Here is a 20,595-nt window from a genome sequence, read left to right on the forward strand (position 1 = left end):
GCTTAGTGCATGTTCACTTATTATTATTATCATCATCATTATTATTATAATACGTATAGCTATAGCAATAGTTTAATATAATATGTAAAAGGAAAATAGTGCAAGAATAATGAAAAGAAATTCAATCACCGAAGAGTTCTAAATTTAAAAAGGATTAAGGTAGGTGTATGGCCTTTCCCTTATGCTTTTCAAAATCTATTTGGGAGGATCCTTAAGTAGGTGGACTTGGCAGTATAAAAGCATCGGCCTGAAAGCAAATGATGAAATTTTGTATATGTTGTATAATGCAGATGATCAGATAGTCATTGTGAAAGATGACGAGCATTTGAACTATATGATAAGAAAATAGAAGAAAGAGTATGCAATTTATGGATTGAAAATTAATTTTGCAAAATCGGAATATTTTGTAGTTGGAAATAAAGAAGTAAAGGAGGATTTGGAATTAGGACAGAAGAGAATTAAGGGAATGAACAAATCGCACTCCCAGTAAAATAGTTTCGTAACTCGAAAATTGTGATCTGTAAAGATATGCTATTTTCTAGTAATATACTGCGGTAAAAAATATTAATAAACAGGTACCAAAACCTTTGATAATTTTCTATTTTATTATTATGATTTCATACCTACAACTAGTAAAATAGCATCGGAAATAATTTACGAAAGTAATATGTGATTTTCGACATATGACAGTATTTTACCGGGGGTGCTAAATGCAAGTATTTAGGAATGATATTTATTAAAGAAGAAAATAGTAAAATCGAAATAGTACAAAAAATTAATAAGGGTAGAGCAGCTTTTAGAGAAATGAACAGGATATAGTTGGACAAAGAAATCACAATGGGAACAAAAAAGAGACTGTATACAACTATTATTCAAAGCATTTTATTGTATATATCTGAGTCCTCTGCTGTGAAGTAACGGTTAGGATGTCTGACTGTGAAACGAGCGGGCCTGGGTTCAAATCCTGGTTGAAGGTTTTTCCGGGGTTTTTCCTTAACCATTAAGAGCTGGACCCTGGACTCATTTCGTTGGCATCATCATCTTCATTTCATTCATACACTAGATAAACAAAACAGTTGATAAAGCGTCGTAAAATCAGTAATAATAATAATAATAATAATAATAATAATAATAATAATAATAAAAAGAAGAAGAAAATATAGCTCTCAGGTGTGAAATAATAATTATAGAATTAGGAGTAAGCTACTTGCTTAAGGAGAAGCTGTAGAATATGAAGTTTATAGAAAATAAGAAATGAAATTGGAAGAGTAACTCTTTTTTAAAACAGTTATTGAAATACTGGAAATAAAGATGATAGATGTTGATGCACCAAAAGGATTTGTGAGGGTAGATGACCTAGGACAATTCTAGAATCTGTACCACTTACAGCTAGAAAAGAGGACTTTCGAGAAAATTATGGAGACATGAGGTGGAAGATACAATGTGGGGTAGGATAGTAGAGGATGACATGTATTTAGATAGTTTAAATGGAAACTAGGAACATAGGAATAGTGTCACCTGTAATAAATCTGTATATGTTATAATAGTGATGACATTATTATTATTATTATTATTATTATAATTATTATTACATTATTATTATTATTATTATTATTATTATTATTATTATTATTATTATTATACTATCTATAGATATGTGGTGTCCCGTGGCGTGGCATCGTGGTGTAAGGTATCCTGTCTAGGACTCGTATTACGGAATGCACGCTGGTTGAAGTCCTCATAGGGGAAGAAATTTTCTCATGAAATTTCGGCCAGTATATGGGACCGGTGCCCACCCAGCATCGTGATGCACTTGGGGAGCTACAATAGGTTGCGAAAGCCAGCTATAAAACGGGGGATCATCATACCAACCACACGATACCTCCATTCTGGTTGGATGATCGTCCACCTCTCCTTTGGCATGTGAATGTGAGGCCAGCAGCCGGCTGGTCAGTCTGGGCCCTTCAAGGGCTGTGGCGCCATGGATTATTATTATTATTATTATTATTATTATTATTATTATTATTATTATTATTATTATTATAGATATGTTGTATCTTGAATCTAACATTATCTTATGGTTATGATATGGATATATCGCTAGGAAATTTTTATACTTTTGCTATTTAAATACAAGAAGATGTCATAAGTTTTGAGTAAAACCATCTGACATTAAAGAGTGGAATTGTAAGCATGATACATTGATCATTTTGAGAATATTTTTCTTTTGACATTAATTTAGTATCATAATATTCTTTTATATTCCTCAAACTTACTGAGACATAGGATTAATTAATTTCCTTACAACAATACAGCAATAAGTGGACTGCATGTGATGTGTTGAATTGCAGATGTGGGCATCAAGAAAAGATCCTCGATCAAGTGATGGCAGTGAGAGTTCGTATGGTGGTCGTCTTTCTTCTTCCCAAGAAGCAGAATGGTCTCCGGACATGGACACATCAGCATATCTGAAATCAGGGATACAGATCCACTCCGTAGCTACGAAAAGGAGCAGAAGTGGTGCCATCACGTCCCTGGAACTGAAAAGAAGAAATAGTGACCCAGCAACGAAGTGCGGAACCCTGATTACAGAGCAGCCATCAGGAGTGGAGACCCCTGCCAAAGTGTCAGATGTCCTGGAGTGGAAAGGAAGCATGTTCACGATTGCGGGCCACAGGTTCAGGAAGGTGACGAGGTTCTCCAAGGAAGACCGCTGTGTCTCGTGTGACAAGTCAATGGATGCCTTTGTCACACAAGGACACAAATGTTCAGGTAAGAGCAACTGCACCTGAGATTTTATGATAGATTGAGCCTCAGTTCCTATCCTGATCGTGAAAACTCTCCATTTAGGGCTAGGTGGTAATGATACACTATTATTGTAATTGTCGTTGTCATTCTCTGGATAGTCCTATATTCATTAATTTATAGTTATCTGCCCGAGGGCAGGTCCTTCACTGCAAACCCAGCATTCTGCAGTCTTTCCTCTTTTCTGCCATTCTCTTTGTCTCTGCATACAATCCATATAACTTAATGTTGTTTGTCATCTAATAACCTCTTCTGCCCCAAATTTTTTTCCCCGTTCACCATTACTAGGGACCGGATTTTTATGTAATTACATATTATATTACTTTCAACCTAACCGTATATAAATAACAAATCTTTGCGAATCTTGTAATTACCATTAATATATTTAAATTTGATACTACATATTTTTACATATTTACCCCACATTACATATTATGGCGTGGTATTACATAAATCTACATATTTAGTGGTTTTCATCATTTTTACTTCTTTAAAAAGAAAAAAGAAAACTTCTGCTGGGGAAGTTTACAATTTGAAATACACAGATTTAAAAAGCCTTTTTACCTACCCGAGAAAGGATATATTTCGGGATGAAACATAACATCTTAGTTCCTGGAAGTAAAAGAAGCACTCACTCCTTACCTCCCACTGTAAATATGAATGAACAAAAGGCAACCTTTCTCATACAACTACTCTGTATTGTAATAATCAAGAAGGGAATAATCAGCATACGCTTAAGCGGACGACATAGTATTAGGGTCTAAAGACCCTACAAAGTTACAAGAAACAATAAGCATCATGGTAAAATGGTGCAGTAGAAACAAATATGATATAAATGTGAACAGGACAGAAATGATGATACTCAGAAACGGCGGAAGAGCACCAGAAACAGTAGAAATCGTCATGAAGAACAGAAAATTAAAAATTGTACCAGACTACAAATATCTAGGCTTAACAATACAAACCAGCGCAGATATTGATATTAAATATTTTCATGATTTTACATATTTTGGTACATATTCAGCTTATTTTTCCTACATAAATATGTACATATTTGACACCTTGCTATTACATAAAAATCCGGTCCCTAACCATTACTTCCAGTCTATCCTTCAGTAGGCATTTTCTTCTTAGCCAGTGATTCAGCCAAATTCTTTTTTTGCTTTGTAATCAGTTTCAGATAGACCAAGTAAAATGCTGTGAAATAATGATCACTTTTGGTTTTTCCTCCCTCCCTCATTATTCGCACATCTATCACTCTACTGTACTGATACGTAGGTATTATAGTCAATAGAAGAGACCATCCTTCCTACAACATTGCCGCTTTTAGTAGTTTATTCCAGCTGTGACAGAGAGGAATGTTTATATCACTAACAGACAATTAAGTTTTCCAAGCATATTTTTTATTAGAAGATGCGTCAACCCAGAAGATGATATAATTTATACACCACCACACGTGTGTGTGTGTGTGTGCGCGCGTGCGACCCTGAAATTAACGACATTACTTAATATTCACCCAGTGTGCGTGTGTGTGTGTGTGTGTGTGTGTGTGTGTGTGCGCGCGCGGTTTTTTAACGTATTAGGGAAATATAATTATCATTATGATTATGACGTGTAGTGGTTACAGATTAAATTGTGTTGTCCACAATCACATTTCTTTTAACATTCACAGATTGCAAACAGTTGTTCCATACCAAATGTATACAAAATGGAGGAGTCTTGCGTTTGCCATGCCAGCAGCAGCAGCAGTCAGGACACTCTGTCCGCAGAAACAAGCGCAAGACATCCCGAACACAGCATGACATGGTGAAGCCTGCACCAGGCGGCAAGTTCAACCTCACTGGTACTTCTGAGTTCACTGACAGCACAGACAAGATCATCTCTGATGCAACTGAGTTGCAGCTTATGCAGGATTTCATCACCAAAAAGGTGGGTCTGGTTATCTGAGCATGGCCAGTGGTTCCATAACATTGTATCACATTCTTCCCATCACTGCTGCTTAAAAAGAACCATGAAAATGTGACCTAATTTAACTAATCGAGGTCTGGAGTTGCAAATATCAGAAATGAATGCTATGATCACTGATATATGGAAAGTATACTTCTTGAAACCACTTGAAGAGGCGATTTTGAGGGCAGTGCATAAACATTTGGGGCCTTAAACATTCTTTTCTCCACGATGGCACTGAAGATACGAGACTTATATGAGTGTCAAGCGATTATTTTGAAAAATCATATCTCGAAGGCTAGGCCTTCTCAGATGTAGAAATTTGTAGGGAGATTTCTTATTTCAAATGGAACGTATGGAAGAAGAATCATTGTGAAAATTCGTTATCACTTGGTGAGTCTTCTTTGTGTGTTTTTTCCTTTTGTTTTTTTTATTTCTTTATTTGTTTATTTATTTATTTATTTATTTTTGGGAGGGGTTTCCTTGGTTTCATTGTAAGGGCTGAGACCTCGGATATGGAGGCAGGGCTCCCATCTTGAACAAGAGTGAACCAGTGATGGTTTTATTTTATTTTATTGGGTTATTTTACGACGCTGTATCAACATCTCAGGTTATTTAGCATCTGAATGAAATGAAGGCGATAATGCCGATGAAATGAGTCTAGGGTCCAGCACCGAAAGTTACCCAGCATTTGCTCGTATTGGGTTGAGGAAAAACTCTGGAAAAAACCTCAACCAGGTAATTTGCCCCGACTGGGATTCGAACCTGGGCCACCTGGTTTCGCGGCCAGATGCGCTGACCGTTACTCCACAGATCTACAGATGTGGACCCAGTGATGGTGGCAGCGGCAGTTGTATGGGTGGTCTGGGGCTGCTTTCGATGGAGATGAGCTTTCAGTCCAGGCGTCACTTGCAGATCTTTCTCAGGGCTAGGGGGAGCAGCAACATGGGCTGTGGCAGAGGTGAGTGAGGGTGAAGTCTCCGGAGAGTGACTCATTAGCAGGGCCAGATAGTCAGGGAAATATCTAAATATCTGTGGAAGGTTGGTGGCCTTTCCACACTTATAGACCAGCGGGATGGTCACTTGCCCTGTCCCTGAGTCCCTCATTGGTAGTGAGTGTTGTTCCTACCTCTGCACTTATTTTTTGTGGGAAGGAAGTTCTGGAGGAGGTGCATAAATTGAAAAAGTCCTTTTTTTTGTGTGGGAGGCTTTAATTGTTATTTATGCGTGACAATGGCTCCAGCTGCTATTGGAGAGAAATGGGTGGGAGGGAAGAGTTGCCTGGGAAGAAGTGAGACAAAAACAAAGGACAAGAGAGAGGCAGAGAGACACGAGCTAGATATATAGAAAAGGGGAAGAGAAGAGAAATGGGAGTAGCAGAGATAGTGAAACGAAGCTTGCTGGAGAGGATGCGATTATAGCAGGAGAAAAAGTGAGAGACAGGAAGCAGGTTTGGGAGGTTTGTCGGCTATTGAAGCTCTACAAACAATGACGTGCTATTTGACGACTGCCAAGAACCATCTTCATTTATCGAAGCTCTGGAAACTTGATCCGCGATTTGCTGATCGTTGAAGGGGGATTAGTGTTACTCCCTGCTAACAAGATCCGTTGACAGTGGTCTGGAATTGGCATCCATAGAGAGAGAAGTCAAGTTTACCTAGCGGGCCGAACAAGGCGAAGACAACAGCAAGATGGTGTCCGTGAAAAAGTAGCTGGGATGAAAGATAAAGAAGTAGATCAATGCAGAATAGCAGGGACAGAGCCAGCATTGCATTTCTGTTCTATCAGTTGTGCACACATGTCCGAAGAAATGGGAGAGCATGGTAGCTATTCCCTGACCAGTGAACAAATTAATCTTAGGGAGTTGCTCTTCCTTATATATTCCGGCTTGGCCACGCTCCTTTCTCCCACCTTTAGAATGGCATGGTACAAGGTGATGCTACTTTCATCATACTCCTGCAAAAATATTTTGTCATCTGGAGTGCTCATTTTCCTCCTAGATTTTGGCCAGCAGCTACTCTTCGACAAGTTGTTGTGGCAGGAATGGGGGAGGGGAGATTCTGTTCTAACATCAGGGAAGACAACAGCGTGGTTCGAATATTCTGTAGAAACATATGGGGCATGATCTGAGTGCTACAACAATATGTATATGTATTTAATGCTTAACCAGATTGAATAAACATTATTTGGTTTCTGGCAGACCAGTACAATGTCCCCATAGAGGATTTAAAATTTACAAGTTTTTTTACAAACATTTAAATGTTCCCAATTCATAATAGAATTTTCCTTATTACAAATGATAAGATGATGATAAAATACCCAGTTCATATAAATATTCTGCCAGGCAGTCGTGTCCTGTGGCAGTCCTTACGGCAACTACAGTCTCTTTACGGGGATGATCAGGAAGTATCTCTGACTTGTCAACAAGCCCAGCCCATTTCTTGCCACCACTCTTTATTTGAAGATCTAAGAGAAACTCATTCTTAAATGAGCGGTTAACTAATCGTTTCAAGTTGTGATACGAAAGTTGGGAGGTCGTCCGTAACAATATTTCAGTCCCTCTTGTTTTTGGTAGGGAGTCCGCAGTCTCATTCTCTGAAATACCAACACAACAATATTAAACACGTACTAGAATACTTTCAGTCTATCTTATAAGTTTCTAAAGTTAGATGATTTAGCTGATTCTTAAGCTGTGCTAGATAATGATTTTGAGCTTTAAAAAAATATAGGTATTACTTGTGAGTTGCAATCTCAACATGTCGAAGTTTAATTTCGAATTAAAGCGTAGTATTTTAATGGTTGAAGTTGCTGATTTGTGTTTGCAGATTTATAAAATTGAGAGTGAAGAGGGTAAGAAACCAAGTGAAGTGGATCGAGTATTTAAACAAGCACTGAAGGAGTTCAAAGACAACCTTGTGGCTACGTACAGTGTGATGAACAAGCAGGGTGCAGAGGGACTGAACATCAAGTATAAGGATCTCATTGCTAATTTCTTACATGTGAGTGTTTATTAATATGTTCAAACTGTTAAACCATATTCCTCATGATATATCAAAAAATTAAATATTTATTATTTTTTTATTATTATTTAAGATATCAAAACCTTTTCTTGTTTGACAGTAGTTGAAATCTTTCAATATTTGTATTGCATTAATTTTTGAAATCCAATTGCTGGTACTTGACTTTGTGACATTCACCCATAGTATCCCTTGATGTTGGTGATTAATGAAACAATGTGGAATGTTGGTAGAGGAAATGTGAGTACCCCGCAAAAACCTGCCACCAAGCACCATCTTCGTTCACAACAAATTACATTTGGAACCACTGGGACTCGAACCTGGGTTCCCAGTGTTGAAATCCGACACATACTCCATTTGGCTAACTGTAAAATTTGTTATTTAATAGATATTAGATTTGGATGTTATTTCACTGCTTTTATTCTTTATATTCAACAACTCTTTATTCAGTAGTATAATGTTGCGTAAATGTCAATATTTGACATTGTGGCACCATTGGATGTGCAGTTGAATTTGATTAAAGTATCATTGAAGGGACTGAACAAATCTGCAGTGCTTGGAAAAAGTGACATAAGTCAGTTTCCACAAACCTTTTTTGATAATTTATTGACAACTTACACTGGTTTATGTCGATTTGATTTTTTTCTGTATGAATTCTGCAGTGCTCGGGAAAAGTGACACAAGTCAGTTTCCACAAACATTTTTTGATAATTTATTGACAACTTACACTGGTTTATGTCGATTTGATTTTTTTTCTGTATGAATTCTGCAGTGCTCGGGAAAAGTGACACAAGTCAGTTTCCACAAATCTTATTTGATAGTTTATTGACAACTTACGGAACATCTGCTTGCTTGGAAAAAAATACATAAGTATTTCTCCCATTACAATAATTCATACAGAAAAAAATCAAATCTACATAAACCAGTGTAAGTTGTCAATCAATTATCAAAAAAGGTTTGTGGAAACTGACTTGTGTCACTTTTCCCGAGCACTGCAGAAATTATGTTACAACGAACAAGTTCATTGTAAGAAAAAATAAATAAGTAGGCTACAGTAAATCAAATTCAGAGAAGAAATTCATTCGCAATATTACATATGTATTTTGTACACTTCTATAATTAATTAATTTAACCCGAATCACATAAAGTGAAGTGGGTAGGCATTAGATACACACAAAATTAAATTAAATTGTAATTTTATATATACCTACAGTACGACTTTTTAAAATACTTCACACTTTTTTTTAAAATAAAAATACTGTACTGTACTGGATTGTAGGAAATAAATATACTACAAAGTACAGCAATAAAATACATAACAGTACTCACATTTAAGAACATGGGTTGAAGAAATCTGTAATTTTTTCCTGCTTCCATTTTACAAAATACGTACTGCATCTGCAAATCATTCTCCATTCTTTCTTAACCAAACAAAGTTTACAGCTTTCTTTTTACCACTTCTGATTTCTTTTATAACATCAACTTTATTTTCCACATTTAAATGAACTGAGTTTCTGGATTGCAATTCAGTATACAACTTGGCCAACAACAGAAGGAAGAGTTTGGCCTGACCCACATCCCACCCTGTTTTCTTAGAATTCCAGTTCCTGACCCATAAATTACTTTCGTTACAGTATTGGTCACATAATGACATTATCAGCTCCCTGTGTAAATCCCTCTCTGCCTGCTTAATGTATGTAGAATATGAATTGTTGCTAATTTCACTATAAACTAGTTGTTTATTAAAAATGTGTTGTTATGAAAATAGTAAACAGTAGATAAAAACCCTATTTCTTAATGACTATTGCTATAATCGAGGTATTGCACTAACCATCATTGCTATAACAAAGTATAACTGTACTAGAGTATTGTATTTGACATTGTTACCCAGTTACCTTTGTGTCTTTGATTTGTTTGGCAATTGTAATTTTAGTTGATTTAGATACTGTACTTTATTATTTATTATTAGAGTAATTCAGAACATGTTCTTGAAAGCAAAAATAATAGGAGAGAATTTACTGTAGACTCTTGAATATTTTTTGTTGTTGTAATACTTTGTGAAGTACTTGATGGTCCATTACTTATTGTACTTGCCATTAGATTCAGAGTTAACAGATTTAAATCCATTTAAGGACAATAAAAATCCTTGGTATGACCACAGTCTACTATATACAGTCACGAAGCTTGGGGTGATTTTTTGCATTTGTCGCGATAGTTGCTAGCCGCTTGGAGCGCTGTGAATACTAGGAACAATAGACTGTGCCACAGCAGCCATCGTGATCTAATACAGGCCGTAAGGCAGACCATGTAACTCGCTTAACCTGATCACGAAGGGCGGCGTTTCAACCATATAAATTAGTCTGAATGCATAAACAGTAACATATGTTACTCTAAAATGTAGTGTCATTCCATTAATAAAATTTAAAACAATGATTACGAGATGCTTCAGACATAATTCACTTGCGAGTTAAGATGTAATATTATTTATGCTGTGAAAATTACGTTGTTTGTATGTGTAACACCTGCCTTTATTTCGATTAAATATTGCGAAATTCTTGAACATTTATTTCTGCACAATTCAATAATTTTCAATTGCACCGCACGGATATTTAGATATGTTGAAATTATAGGTTATGTTTACTGTACCAGTTGCCCCTTTCTGTCTAAATTTAGTGATCTCCAATGCCTTGCCATTCATATGAAAATTATAGGTTATGTTTACTATATTTAACTTGTATTCCTAAATTCGCAATCATACATTATAATTAAGCATAACGTCATGTATGATACCCCGGACATTCAATATGTCTGTATTTTAATACTACAATTGAGTACTGAAGTATTGTATTTATCTACTACTTAAGAGACAAAGTAACACAACTGTACGTACACTAATTTCATAGGAGTGGTATGGTAAATGTTTTGTCTAAAATTAAGGAAGGTAGATGTGCTAAATTGAAATCACAATATAAATTCTTTTTTATTAAACCTCAAAATAGCTTCCATTCTAAACTTGAAATGTTGACGGGAACAGATTATGTTAACATGTAAAATTCTCTTCACATTAAAATAACACAATTTTGTAATTATTTCTGCAACATATTATGCAACAAGAAGTAAACAGAACTTATGGACACATTACACTAAATAAAACTTAGCAATGATACGCAATAAAGTTATAATATAATATTTCACTGAGCTACATACACTGAAACAGAAAACGCGGACATACATTACGGCCTGGTCTAGATCGAAAAGGCATTGACTGTGCCGTATTTCGCTTTGTTGTGAAAAGTTGTGTAAACCACAGAACAACAAAATAACTGTGAAATGTTCGTTATCGGCTGTAATAACTGTAAATGACTAAATACAATAATTTGAATAATAATATGGGTCAAGGAGACATTTGTGGTTCTATAAATATTGTAAGAAAAAGAGGTCAGAGTTATCCTTCTTCCGAAAGATCCAGGAAGGTGATTTTATAAAATATAATATATGCTTTATGAAAATAATATATAAACCTTATATGTTTCATATTTCAAAAGTGGAAGGAAGGTGTTAATTTTTTCAAAAGAATGTGATATTGAAAGTACAATACATTTTACCGTCTGCTGGGGAAAGGGTCTGTGATGAGGCGATAGTAGTGATCCTGGTGGTGAGCAACTATCTATGAATGCGTATTTCAACTGTCTATGTTTGCATTTTTAGTAAGTATTGAGCTTCGTGACTGTATATACTAGACTGTGGTATGACTTCCTTCAGAATGGAAGTAAAGCTGATAGGCCCGTGTAATAGACCTGTGGCAAGTGGAAGAATGTGCCTGAATGAGCGACCTCTAAGTGAAAAATATTGACTAATTTAGCCCATATCAAAATTCAGTTCTGGATATAGTAGAGAGGGTGGTCTATGTGCATATGGATTTGTCACACCCTCCATCTTTAAACCATCTATCCTGCTCTATGTAATAAGTCTTTTTCTGGAGTAAAATATCAGTTGTAGAAATGAACTTATCAATCAATCTTCTTAATGTATCCAGCTATTTGCTGACAACATAAAGTCCACTGTAGTCTATTCAGTTGTTGCTTTTCACGAGAATTGAGGGGTATTTTGATCACTGTTCATTATAGATGCCTGTTGCTAGTAGCTAGAGTTGGGGTGTAGTCAATATATACTGCAGGGCAAATGGTACTGATGATTTTAATTCACTTCTTTTGTGGTTTATGGATGGACAGTATAAAAGAATGTGTTCCAGATCTTCATCATGATTATTACACCACATACAAGTAGGATTATTAGAAATGTGAAATCGGTGTAGGTACAATTGAGTGACAATGTGGCCTGTTCTGACTCTTGTTAAAAATGTTTGAACACGTCTGGACAAGTTTTTGTACATTTCCAGGTCATTTGGTTTCTTTTGTACAGACTGTAAAATTTTTCCTTTGTCAGAAAAGAGCCAATTGTTGATCCATAGGTTTGTAAAATGAGACTTTACTAAAGCAAAAGCACTGGATAGAGATATTTACTTGAAGAGGTCTTGGTTGCAAATATGTTTCCTGTTTTGCAATATTATCGACTTTCTCGTTTCCAGGTACACCACAATGACAGGTATCCATTGAAATGTTATTTCCTTTTGAAGTTTTTTTAGTTTACTTAGTTGTTTCTGAAGTGGAATAATTCTATGTGCATATAGGTTTGGTACATATTTAATTATATTAAATATAGCCCCCTTGGAGTCGGTAAGTATGCAAATAGATTTTTCAGAAATTAGAGTAACACACTGAAGAGCAGCATCAATAGCTAGCAATTCACTGTCAAGACTGGAGGAGGATGAACATGGTACGAAATAACTTTCTTGATATTTTGGAATATAATACCCTGCTCCTGATGTCCCATCATTAGGATTTAGAGATCCATCTGTATAAATTTGAAGGTGATCCTTATATGTGCTGCAGAGTAGTTCCATGGCATCTAACTTAAGAATGTATGGAGGATCATTTTTGGAATGATTTTCTGGAATTTGTATGCTATGATTTGGAATGACCCATTTCCATGGAGGAATTTCGTTCACAACAGGAGGTTTAGCAATGAGTTGTCTGTGATATAGATTGGTATTTCTTCTTTTTTTATTTTATAGAAATTACACAGGATATCATCTGACAGTTTGAAGAACATCTGAGACCTGGATGAGGCTTGCAATTTTAAATGTATTTTTAGATTCTTTTGTAATATATAGTGTCTGATTGGTTGAATATTAGCCTACATTCAGTTTCTAGGGCAACAGTTGATGTGGTTTTTGGTACTCCTAGGCATAATCTTAAGGCTGAGTTTTGAAGAACATACATTTTTTGTAGATGAGTTGCTGATGCTCCTCCCTGTATTTCACAGCCGTAGGTCAATTTTGATTATATATAAGCATTATAAAATAAACGCAGTGTCGTGATATCTGATCCCCATTCCTTATTAGCTATGATCTTCAAGAGATTTGATTGTGGTAGACACTGTGGAGCAACATGAAATGAACTTATGAAATGAATGAAACTAAACTAGTCCATTGAGGTAGTTTGTAATATACCGGGTGGGTGTAACTGGTTTCTGGTAGACCCCAAATATATTTTACAATTATGTTACGATTTGCGTGAAATTTGAAGAAGTGTAACTTATATGTGATATACAATACATAAATATTTACAATTGTTATTTAAATACCATTTCCGGTTTCACCCTGTGTATTCTTTCACATGACGTATCATTTGTAAATGTCGTTAAAATAAAAGTAACACAAGCTTTGAATCACTTATTGAAAATTGAGTTCTTTACACAGGACAAAGAAATTTCAATACACTAATCCTGAATAATAACACAAGATTTCATAAAATGTCCGCCTTTAGTGTCTTGACATAACCTGGCTCTTTCGGTTACGTTCTGCATAAGGTTATGTAATTTCTGTGAGGTTACAGTAGCTATTGCTGCTATGACTTGATTTTGCAAGTCGTGTAAAGTCTTTGGATGTTAAACCCGAAATGGTGGTGCTGAATAAACAATAGTTTTTAAATGAGATAACAGAAAGAAGTTTAACTCTGATTAAGTCAGGTCTAGCTGGCCACTAAACAACGTGTGATATGGACCTTTGTGTTACCTCATTTAAAAACTATTGTTTATTCAACACTACCATTTCCGGTTTAACATCCAAAGACTTTACATGACTTGCAAAATCGAGTGGTAGCATCAGCAATAACTATTGCAACCTGGCAGAAATTACATAACATTATGTGGGAGGTAACTGAAAGAGCCATGTTTGTCAAGTTGCTACAGTAATGGTGGACATTTTGAACAACGCACATGAAGTCTTGTGTTACTATTCACTGTTCTGTGTAAAGAACTAAAGTTTCAATAAACGATTCAAAGCTTGTGTTACTTTTATTTTAACGACATTTACAAAAAGACTGACAACTCAAATCTCACTTATGACTATGACAAATCATTGAACTCAGAATTTACAAATTATACGTCATGTGAAAGAATACACAGGGTGAAACCGGAAATGGTATTTAAATAACACTTGTAAATATTTATGTACTTTATGTGATATAAACACTTCCCCAAATTTGACGCAACTCGTAGTGTAACTGTAAAATATATTTGGGGTCTACCAGTATACAGTTACACTCTGTATAATAAACAAATCTTCTGTCGAGAATTATTTTTCTTATTGCATTCTTTTCTGCTCAGAATCACATTAATTTGTAAGAAAGTAGAAGTGTAAATGAATTAAGAAAATACTGGCTAGAAAATGCATGAAAAATATATCTCAGGTTTCACTTGAATTTCATCTGTTTATATTTCTGAGTTTATGTTCGATATCTAAAGCATCATGCCTTAGACTAGCAGTATGGAAGTAGTAATGTTTCGAATTCTCATGAGGGAAGAAATTTTCTCATAAAATTTCGATCAGTGTGTGGGTCTTGTGCCCAACCAACATTGTGATGAATTTGGGGAGCTATTGTTAGTAACAAAGTCCAGTTTCAAAAGCCAGCCGTAACAGCTGGGGTGATCATCATGCTAATCACATGTTACGCCTATACTGGTTGGATGATCTTTCACATCTGCTGAGAATGCAGGCATGAGGCCAGAAACCTTGGACCTCTACGGGCAGTTGTACCATGGATTTATTTGCTTATTTATTTATTTCTCATATCAGGAAGAAGTTGACAATTTTGTAAATGTGAAAGTATAATTCTTGGTAGTTATATATTCGTTCAGGACGTTACATTATTAGAGACACTGAAAGCATGGCTATTTCCTTTCTTGGCCAATGAAGAATTTCCTCCTGATCTAATATAAAAGTTAAACCCATTATTCTTAGTATGAAAAAAAACTCGATCTGAATGACAAGTCGTCTTGATACTCATTACAGGTGATGGAAACTGTATGCAACCAAGAACAAATGCGGGAAGATTTTCCTGTCACTATGGGTGTAAATGCTTTCCGAGGCTTTATGAATGAATTCATGAATCTAACCCGTCTTGAGGAGAAACCCAACAAGGCAAAGCGGAAGAAAGAAAAGAAGCGGAAAGTTGAAGACCCGATAACATATGCTGGACACATCTTCCTCCTTACCATTATCAACATCCCAACGGCTTGTGAAATTTGCACGTCGTTCTTCATGTGGCCCATTGAACGAGGTCTTGTCTGTCAAAGTAAGTAGCTTCAGCTGTTTGATTCAATTTTAGGAGAAGAAATAAGTTTTATGAAGTGTATGTAATTCCTTTATTCTCAATATTATGTAGGTGAACTGATCATATCCAAACTTGGTATGTATATACAGTAAAACCTCGATAAGACACGCCTGCTTATTACTCTAGCCCGTGTAATACACTTTTTTTGTCCGCTCCCTGCACATTTCATATATAACGCCTTTATAAAATACCCCGTTTGTTGCGCTCAAGTCCCGCATAATACGCTGTTTTTGTGGAATATTTTCGATGTAATTTTCAGCTATGTACTGTAACAGCAATGAAATATCTTGGTCATTGAACTCACTGGTGCCATTAACCTGAAAAGTATTGGTAATCGACCCTTTACCTGCACATTTAAACCTTCATACTTCATACCTTAGTATACCCCACCCTCTTGTTACACTCTCTTATTTGACTCCTTACCTGCGCGCTTAAAGCCTGCATACAGTTACAATACCTCACCCTCTTGCTAACCCTCTCTCTCAAACAACATTCCTCACTCGGCCGTAATAAAATTCTGGAAATTTTTGCTGGACAGTTTGTTGTCCTTTAGTGTATTGAAGTGTCTGTGAATGTCATTACAATGAAAAGCGCTTTCTGTGTCAGAAAAATTGTGAATCTTACGAAAGTACGATGAGAACAGTACTCTTACTCAGAAACAACTCACTGATGCATTAGGAATCCCATCATCGACATTGAGAATGATAATAAAAAATCGCGACTCAATCACTACAGCTGCGACGTCGTTGGGAGGATGTAATCGCAGAAACTGAAGTGTGGTAAACATGAGGACTTGGAGAACACGCACGCGGCAAACAACTATGAATGATTTTTTTTTTCGAAAGAATCAAGTACAGTACATATTGTAAATGTGTTTGACGTACAGTACAGTAATTACATAATGGAGTAATACTGTATTACCTTTCATGAATCATGTATTTCAATAAAGAAAAATGCTAATAGATACTGTATATAAGTCAAAATTAGTATACCCGCCTAATACGCGGTCCCAGTTAATACGCAGTTTACACCTGGTCCCTTGCACAGCATCTTATCGGGGTTTTACTGTAATACCACGAAAAGTCCAGTTTCTTAAATCAAGAAGTGAGTCTTAGGAAAATGATAAAAATCCTGTCAGTAGTTCTGTATTTTTCTATTAAATTTTTGGGTAAATGTTTTTAGCTTTGTTGCAAAATTTGGTAATTACTGAATTCTCATTTTTTGCTTAAAGCTACTAAGGTAAGATTCATGCAAGAAGTTATTTCTTCTTATGCAATAATTATTTTAATATTTATTAGTCAGGAAAGAAAATATATGCTTACTTTGAATGTCAAAATTAATTTCGTCATACAATCTGGTGACCCATGGAACACTGAGAGATCTTCAAAACAATGACTTGATACCAGAATCATTGAAATCTAAGAGAAGTGATGAATATTTTATCTAATGGTGGCACTTAAATTACACCATCACTCAAGCATCCCCATCTAGTGGGTGACATGCCAAGGCTGTAGTTCTTTAAGCCACCATTAGGTGTTGTCCTTGGGTCATTTCCCTTCACTAGTAACATCGTATTTTAAACTTAACCTAAAAACCCGGACAATTAGCAAAATCTAAAAACCCACCCAGACGAAAAATTTAACCCTAAAAAAAAGAGGACATGTCCGGGAAACCCTATTCTATAATAATTACTAATGTAAACATTACAGATTGTAAATTAACATGCCACAAGAAATGCTACTCGAAGGTGATGGTGATGTGTGGGAAGGATGGAATGGGGTGCTCTGGCCAAGAAGGAACACGTGTGTTTGGAGTTCCTCTGCATCAGTTGGCTGTTGGAGATGGCAAGATACCCATTGTGGTTGACAGGCTCATCACTACTATAGAGATGTATGGACTCTACACTGAGGGCATCTACAGGAAGTCAGGAGTAAGTATTTGTGAATGCTCTTCTGTGTGTGTCTAATAAATATTATGAAAGGGATTTGGAAATATAAGTCTGATTCTCTAGTGAGAGTTCGATTTTCACATATGAGTGGCGGTTTCTCCATGGAACAGAGGGAACAGGCTGTTCCCTTCCTCCCTGCCCCATTAAATTGAGATTGTGAGATATACTTAATTCTAAAGGATAGGCCTACTTGCAGTTTTCGAAAAGTGAAAACAGTTAACGTTAGCAGGCTTATTGCATGAAGTGAAAATGACTCGAGCCCTTCTCGTCTGCTGTGCGTGATGAACTGATAATGTGAGTGGGAGACGCAAGCAGTGTTTCCTCTGAAGCAGGCTCGAGCGGACACGAACTTACCCGAGTATTGCTGGAAGCTGTAGAAGTTACCCCTTCCCTTGCGGAGTATTGAGAAGTGTGGAATGTGCTGTTTCATCAAGCTAGTTTATTTATATAGTTAAGTTCGAAGAGTTTTCATGTGACATAATATTGTGTGTGAAATTATACAATAGTACTTTAAAGATCCGTACGATTTACGCTTTCACGGCCTGAGTTAAATCTGACGAAATAATGGCAATGGAACAGGTGACTTCTGCCTGTTCCAACTTCAACGAGACAAAGCGTGAGCTCCCCGATGCGAACCACAAGTGTTGTGTTATGGATCAGCTGAAGTCGAGAGCGTTTAGTTCGATTAATTTTGCTGAGCAAAGCGCGGTTATTTTGAATGGGAAACCTATTCTCCTCCTTACAGAACTTAAAACTAAAACAAAATCTTATACAAGACATTTTCAAAGTAGTTACTATAATTCTGTCAAATGGTTAACTGGGTGCTCGTCAAGCGGTAAATTGTAGCTTTAATTGAGTTTATTCATTTTTAGTTAACGTTATATATTTAGACCTAATAATAATAATAATAATAATAATAATAATAATAATAATAATAATAATAATAATAAATCATTAATTTGTTTTATATTAACATATTCTTTTTTCTGATTAAATTGTAAACTAAGTAAAAAAAAAGGAATTGGTAATGTTGCTAAATCATAATACACATTATTATTATTATTAGTGTTGTTTCTGACCTGTTCCCCATTGAGAAATAGTACCGCACGCCCCTGATATGTATGACAAAATAGTTAAATTATATTTCTTAATATGCAACACTTCATTACTTGTTTTATTGAGTAGCATTTAAATTACTTTACGAAGTAGAAGCACCTGTGAGGCGGAATCATTACCCCCATTGTAAAATGGTCAGCAGACATACATTTTTTGCCATTGAGACTGTCACATGTAACGAGGTTTCAACTTGTGCTCCTTGGCTCTAGTGGCAAACACTCGACTATGGTGAATATTGAACATGCAATAGGAAGTGGTTTCATTGATGTCTCAATCATATGGGCTATTCCATTTCAAATCGACCGAAATATGGAGAAAATTGACCTTGCAATTTTTAAATACAATGAAACTTTTTCTATCCGTTGACAGCTGTGATACAATGCTTTGTGCAAAGTTTGAGGCATCAGAACTTCATAGTGTTTAAATTAAAAATATTTAAATTTATCGTATTTTCATAAAATTAGCAACTTTAAACTGTTGTCGCTCCGAAACCCTTTCACCCAGTGATCAAAATCATGGTTTATTTTGATGCTGAGAAATTAAAGTTTGTATTGACATGTAAACAGTTTTTCTCACTTTTTATGGAAATGGGAAAATTTAAATTTTTCTTCATTAAGACTCCTTTGACCACGAAAAAATATTTTTAAAATATATAGTTAGATTCCGCATTGAAAGTACAAATAAACACATATTTTTTACTGGTGCACCGTTGATAAGAAAGTATTGAAAATATCAAATAAAGAAAATAAATAGTACGCGCGTGAACTAACCAGCTGACTGTGCGACGGGAGCTAGGCGAGACAAGCAAGGCCAGGAGACAAACATGCAATGTTTCGTTTAGTAGCGCATAGCTGGGCTAGCTTTATCACAGGTTTTCATAAACACAGGAGTAAAAGGATGCCCAATGCTCGCTTATCTTCAGCTCTTGGCCAGTGTGTGCGGTACTGTGCCGTTCATGTCTAGGCATGTGAAAACAATTTATTTAATGCCCTCGAAATTTATTGCCGAGCCACTAAGCAAACAATGCCGAATCCCTCTTAATAATGCAACGTTTTTTCTCAATATTTTTTACATTTTTACAAATGGGCGAAAAGCCTAAAAGTAAGTAAAATCAGATTATCTGTCTCTCTGTATACAATAAAAATAAGGATTACTTCTTAACATAACCTACCAAATGTCAGCTTCAATGTTCTGCAGTAAACGGTTCCAGAGTTCTGAGTGCTGAAAGAGGCTTGTTTTTATAAAATACGCTAAATTTGTTGCTCAATAGTACGAAAACCATTTGACTTTCGATAGTATATTTTTGAAAATGCACTGTCAGCACCTTGTATAAATAGGGAAAAAATTAGAGTATTAAAAAATGCGAGGTTTTTTACTGATCGATTTCATATGGAATAGCCCATATGCAAATGATGATAAATCCTTTCTATAAAATCAATTATATATGACAAACATTCACTTCACGCATGTCATAGGTAAACTCCAAGGTAAAGGAACTGAAATCTCGAATGGAGGAAGGAAATATTGAAGGTGTGAACTTTGAGAACTACCAGGTTCACGTACTGGCAGCCGTTCTGAAGAGCTTCTTCAGGGAGATGCCTGAACCACTGTTAACATTTGACAGCTATGAGGACTTCCTCCGAGCTGCAAGCCTCACAGATCCTCAGGACAGAGTCTCAACACTCTTTGCCATACTCAAGAAACTTCCGAAACCCAACTTCGATCTGATGGAGAGGTTGATCTTTCATCTTGCCAGGTGAGTTGCAGAAGCTTACACTGTAGTAGCACTGGAAGGCTGAAACTAGGTCACTCGATTCTCCAACTGTAGTAGATAATCATCACCAACTTTGATGTAGGGTCCAGATTGTTGTGTAGAATGACACTAAAATGTGTAAACACAAATTTTCCCAAGAAATTTTAACGATTGTTTAGTCAACTGTCTGAAGACAGGCGTGAACCTCACAAGTGATACTATCAAGGCACCATTTATGAGACAACTAAGCCAGGAGATAATGGATTAGGGTGG

The 20,595-nt window shown here is 35.9% G+C and overlaps 1 protein-coding gene across 10 annotated transcripts in view; it reads left to right on the top strand.

The window, feature by feature from the left end:
- The window catches only part of LOC138710349 (unconventional myosin-IXb-like), a 171,650-nt gene that overhangs the window by 136,108 nt on the left and 14,947 nt on the right, over positions 1-20,595 (top strand). For all 10 annotated transcript variants that reach the window (XM_069841181.1, XM_069841176.1, XM_069841177.1 and 7 more), the window contains 6 exons: positions 2,352-2,772; positions 4,478-4,734; positions 7,578-7,751; positions 15,184-15,466; positions 17,215-17,435; positions 20,045-20,325. In XM_069841181.1, the coding sequence (XP_069697282.1) occupies positions 2,352-2,772; positions 4,478-4,734; positions 7,578-7,751; positions 15,184-15,466; positions 17,215-17,435; positions 20,045-20,325 (1,637 nt within the window). The remainder of the gene's footprint in view (positions 1-2,351; positions 2,773-4,477; positions 4,735-7,577; positions 7,752-15,183; positions 15,467-17,214; positions 17,436-20,044; positions 20,326-20,595) is intronic.

This window comes from Periplaneta americana, chromosome 12, assembly GCF_040183065.1.
Source record: "Periplaneta americana isolate PAMFEO1 chromosome 12, P.americana_PAMFEO1_priV1, whole genome shotgun sequence".
Taxonomy (NCBI): Eukaryota; Metazoa; Arthropoda; class Insecta; order Blattodea; family Blattidae; genus Periplaneta; species Periplaneta americana.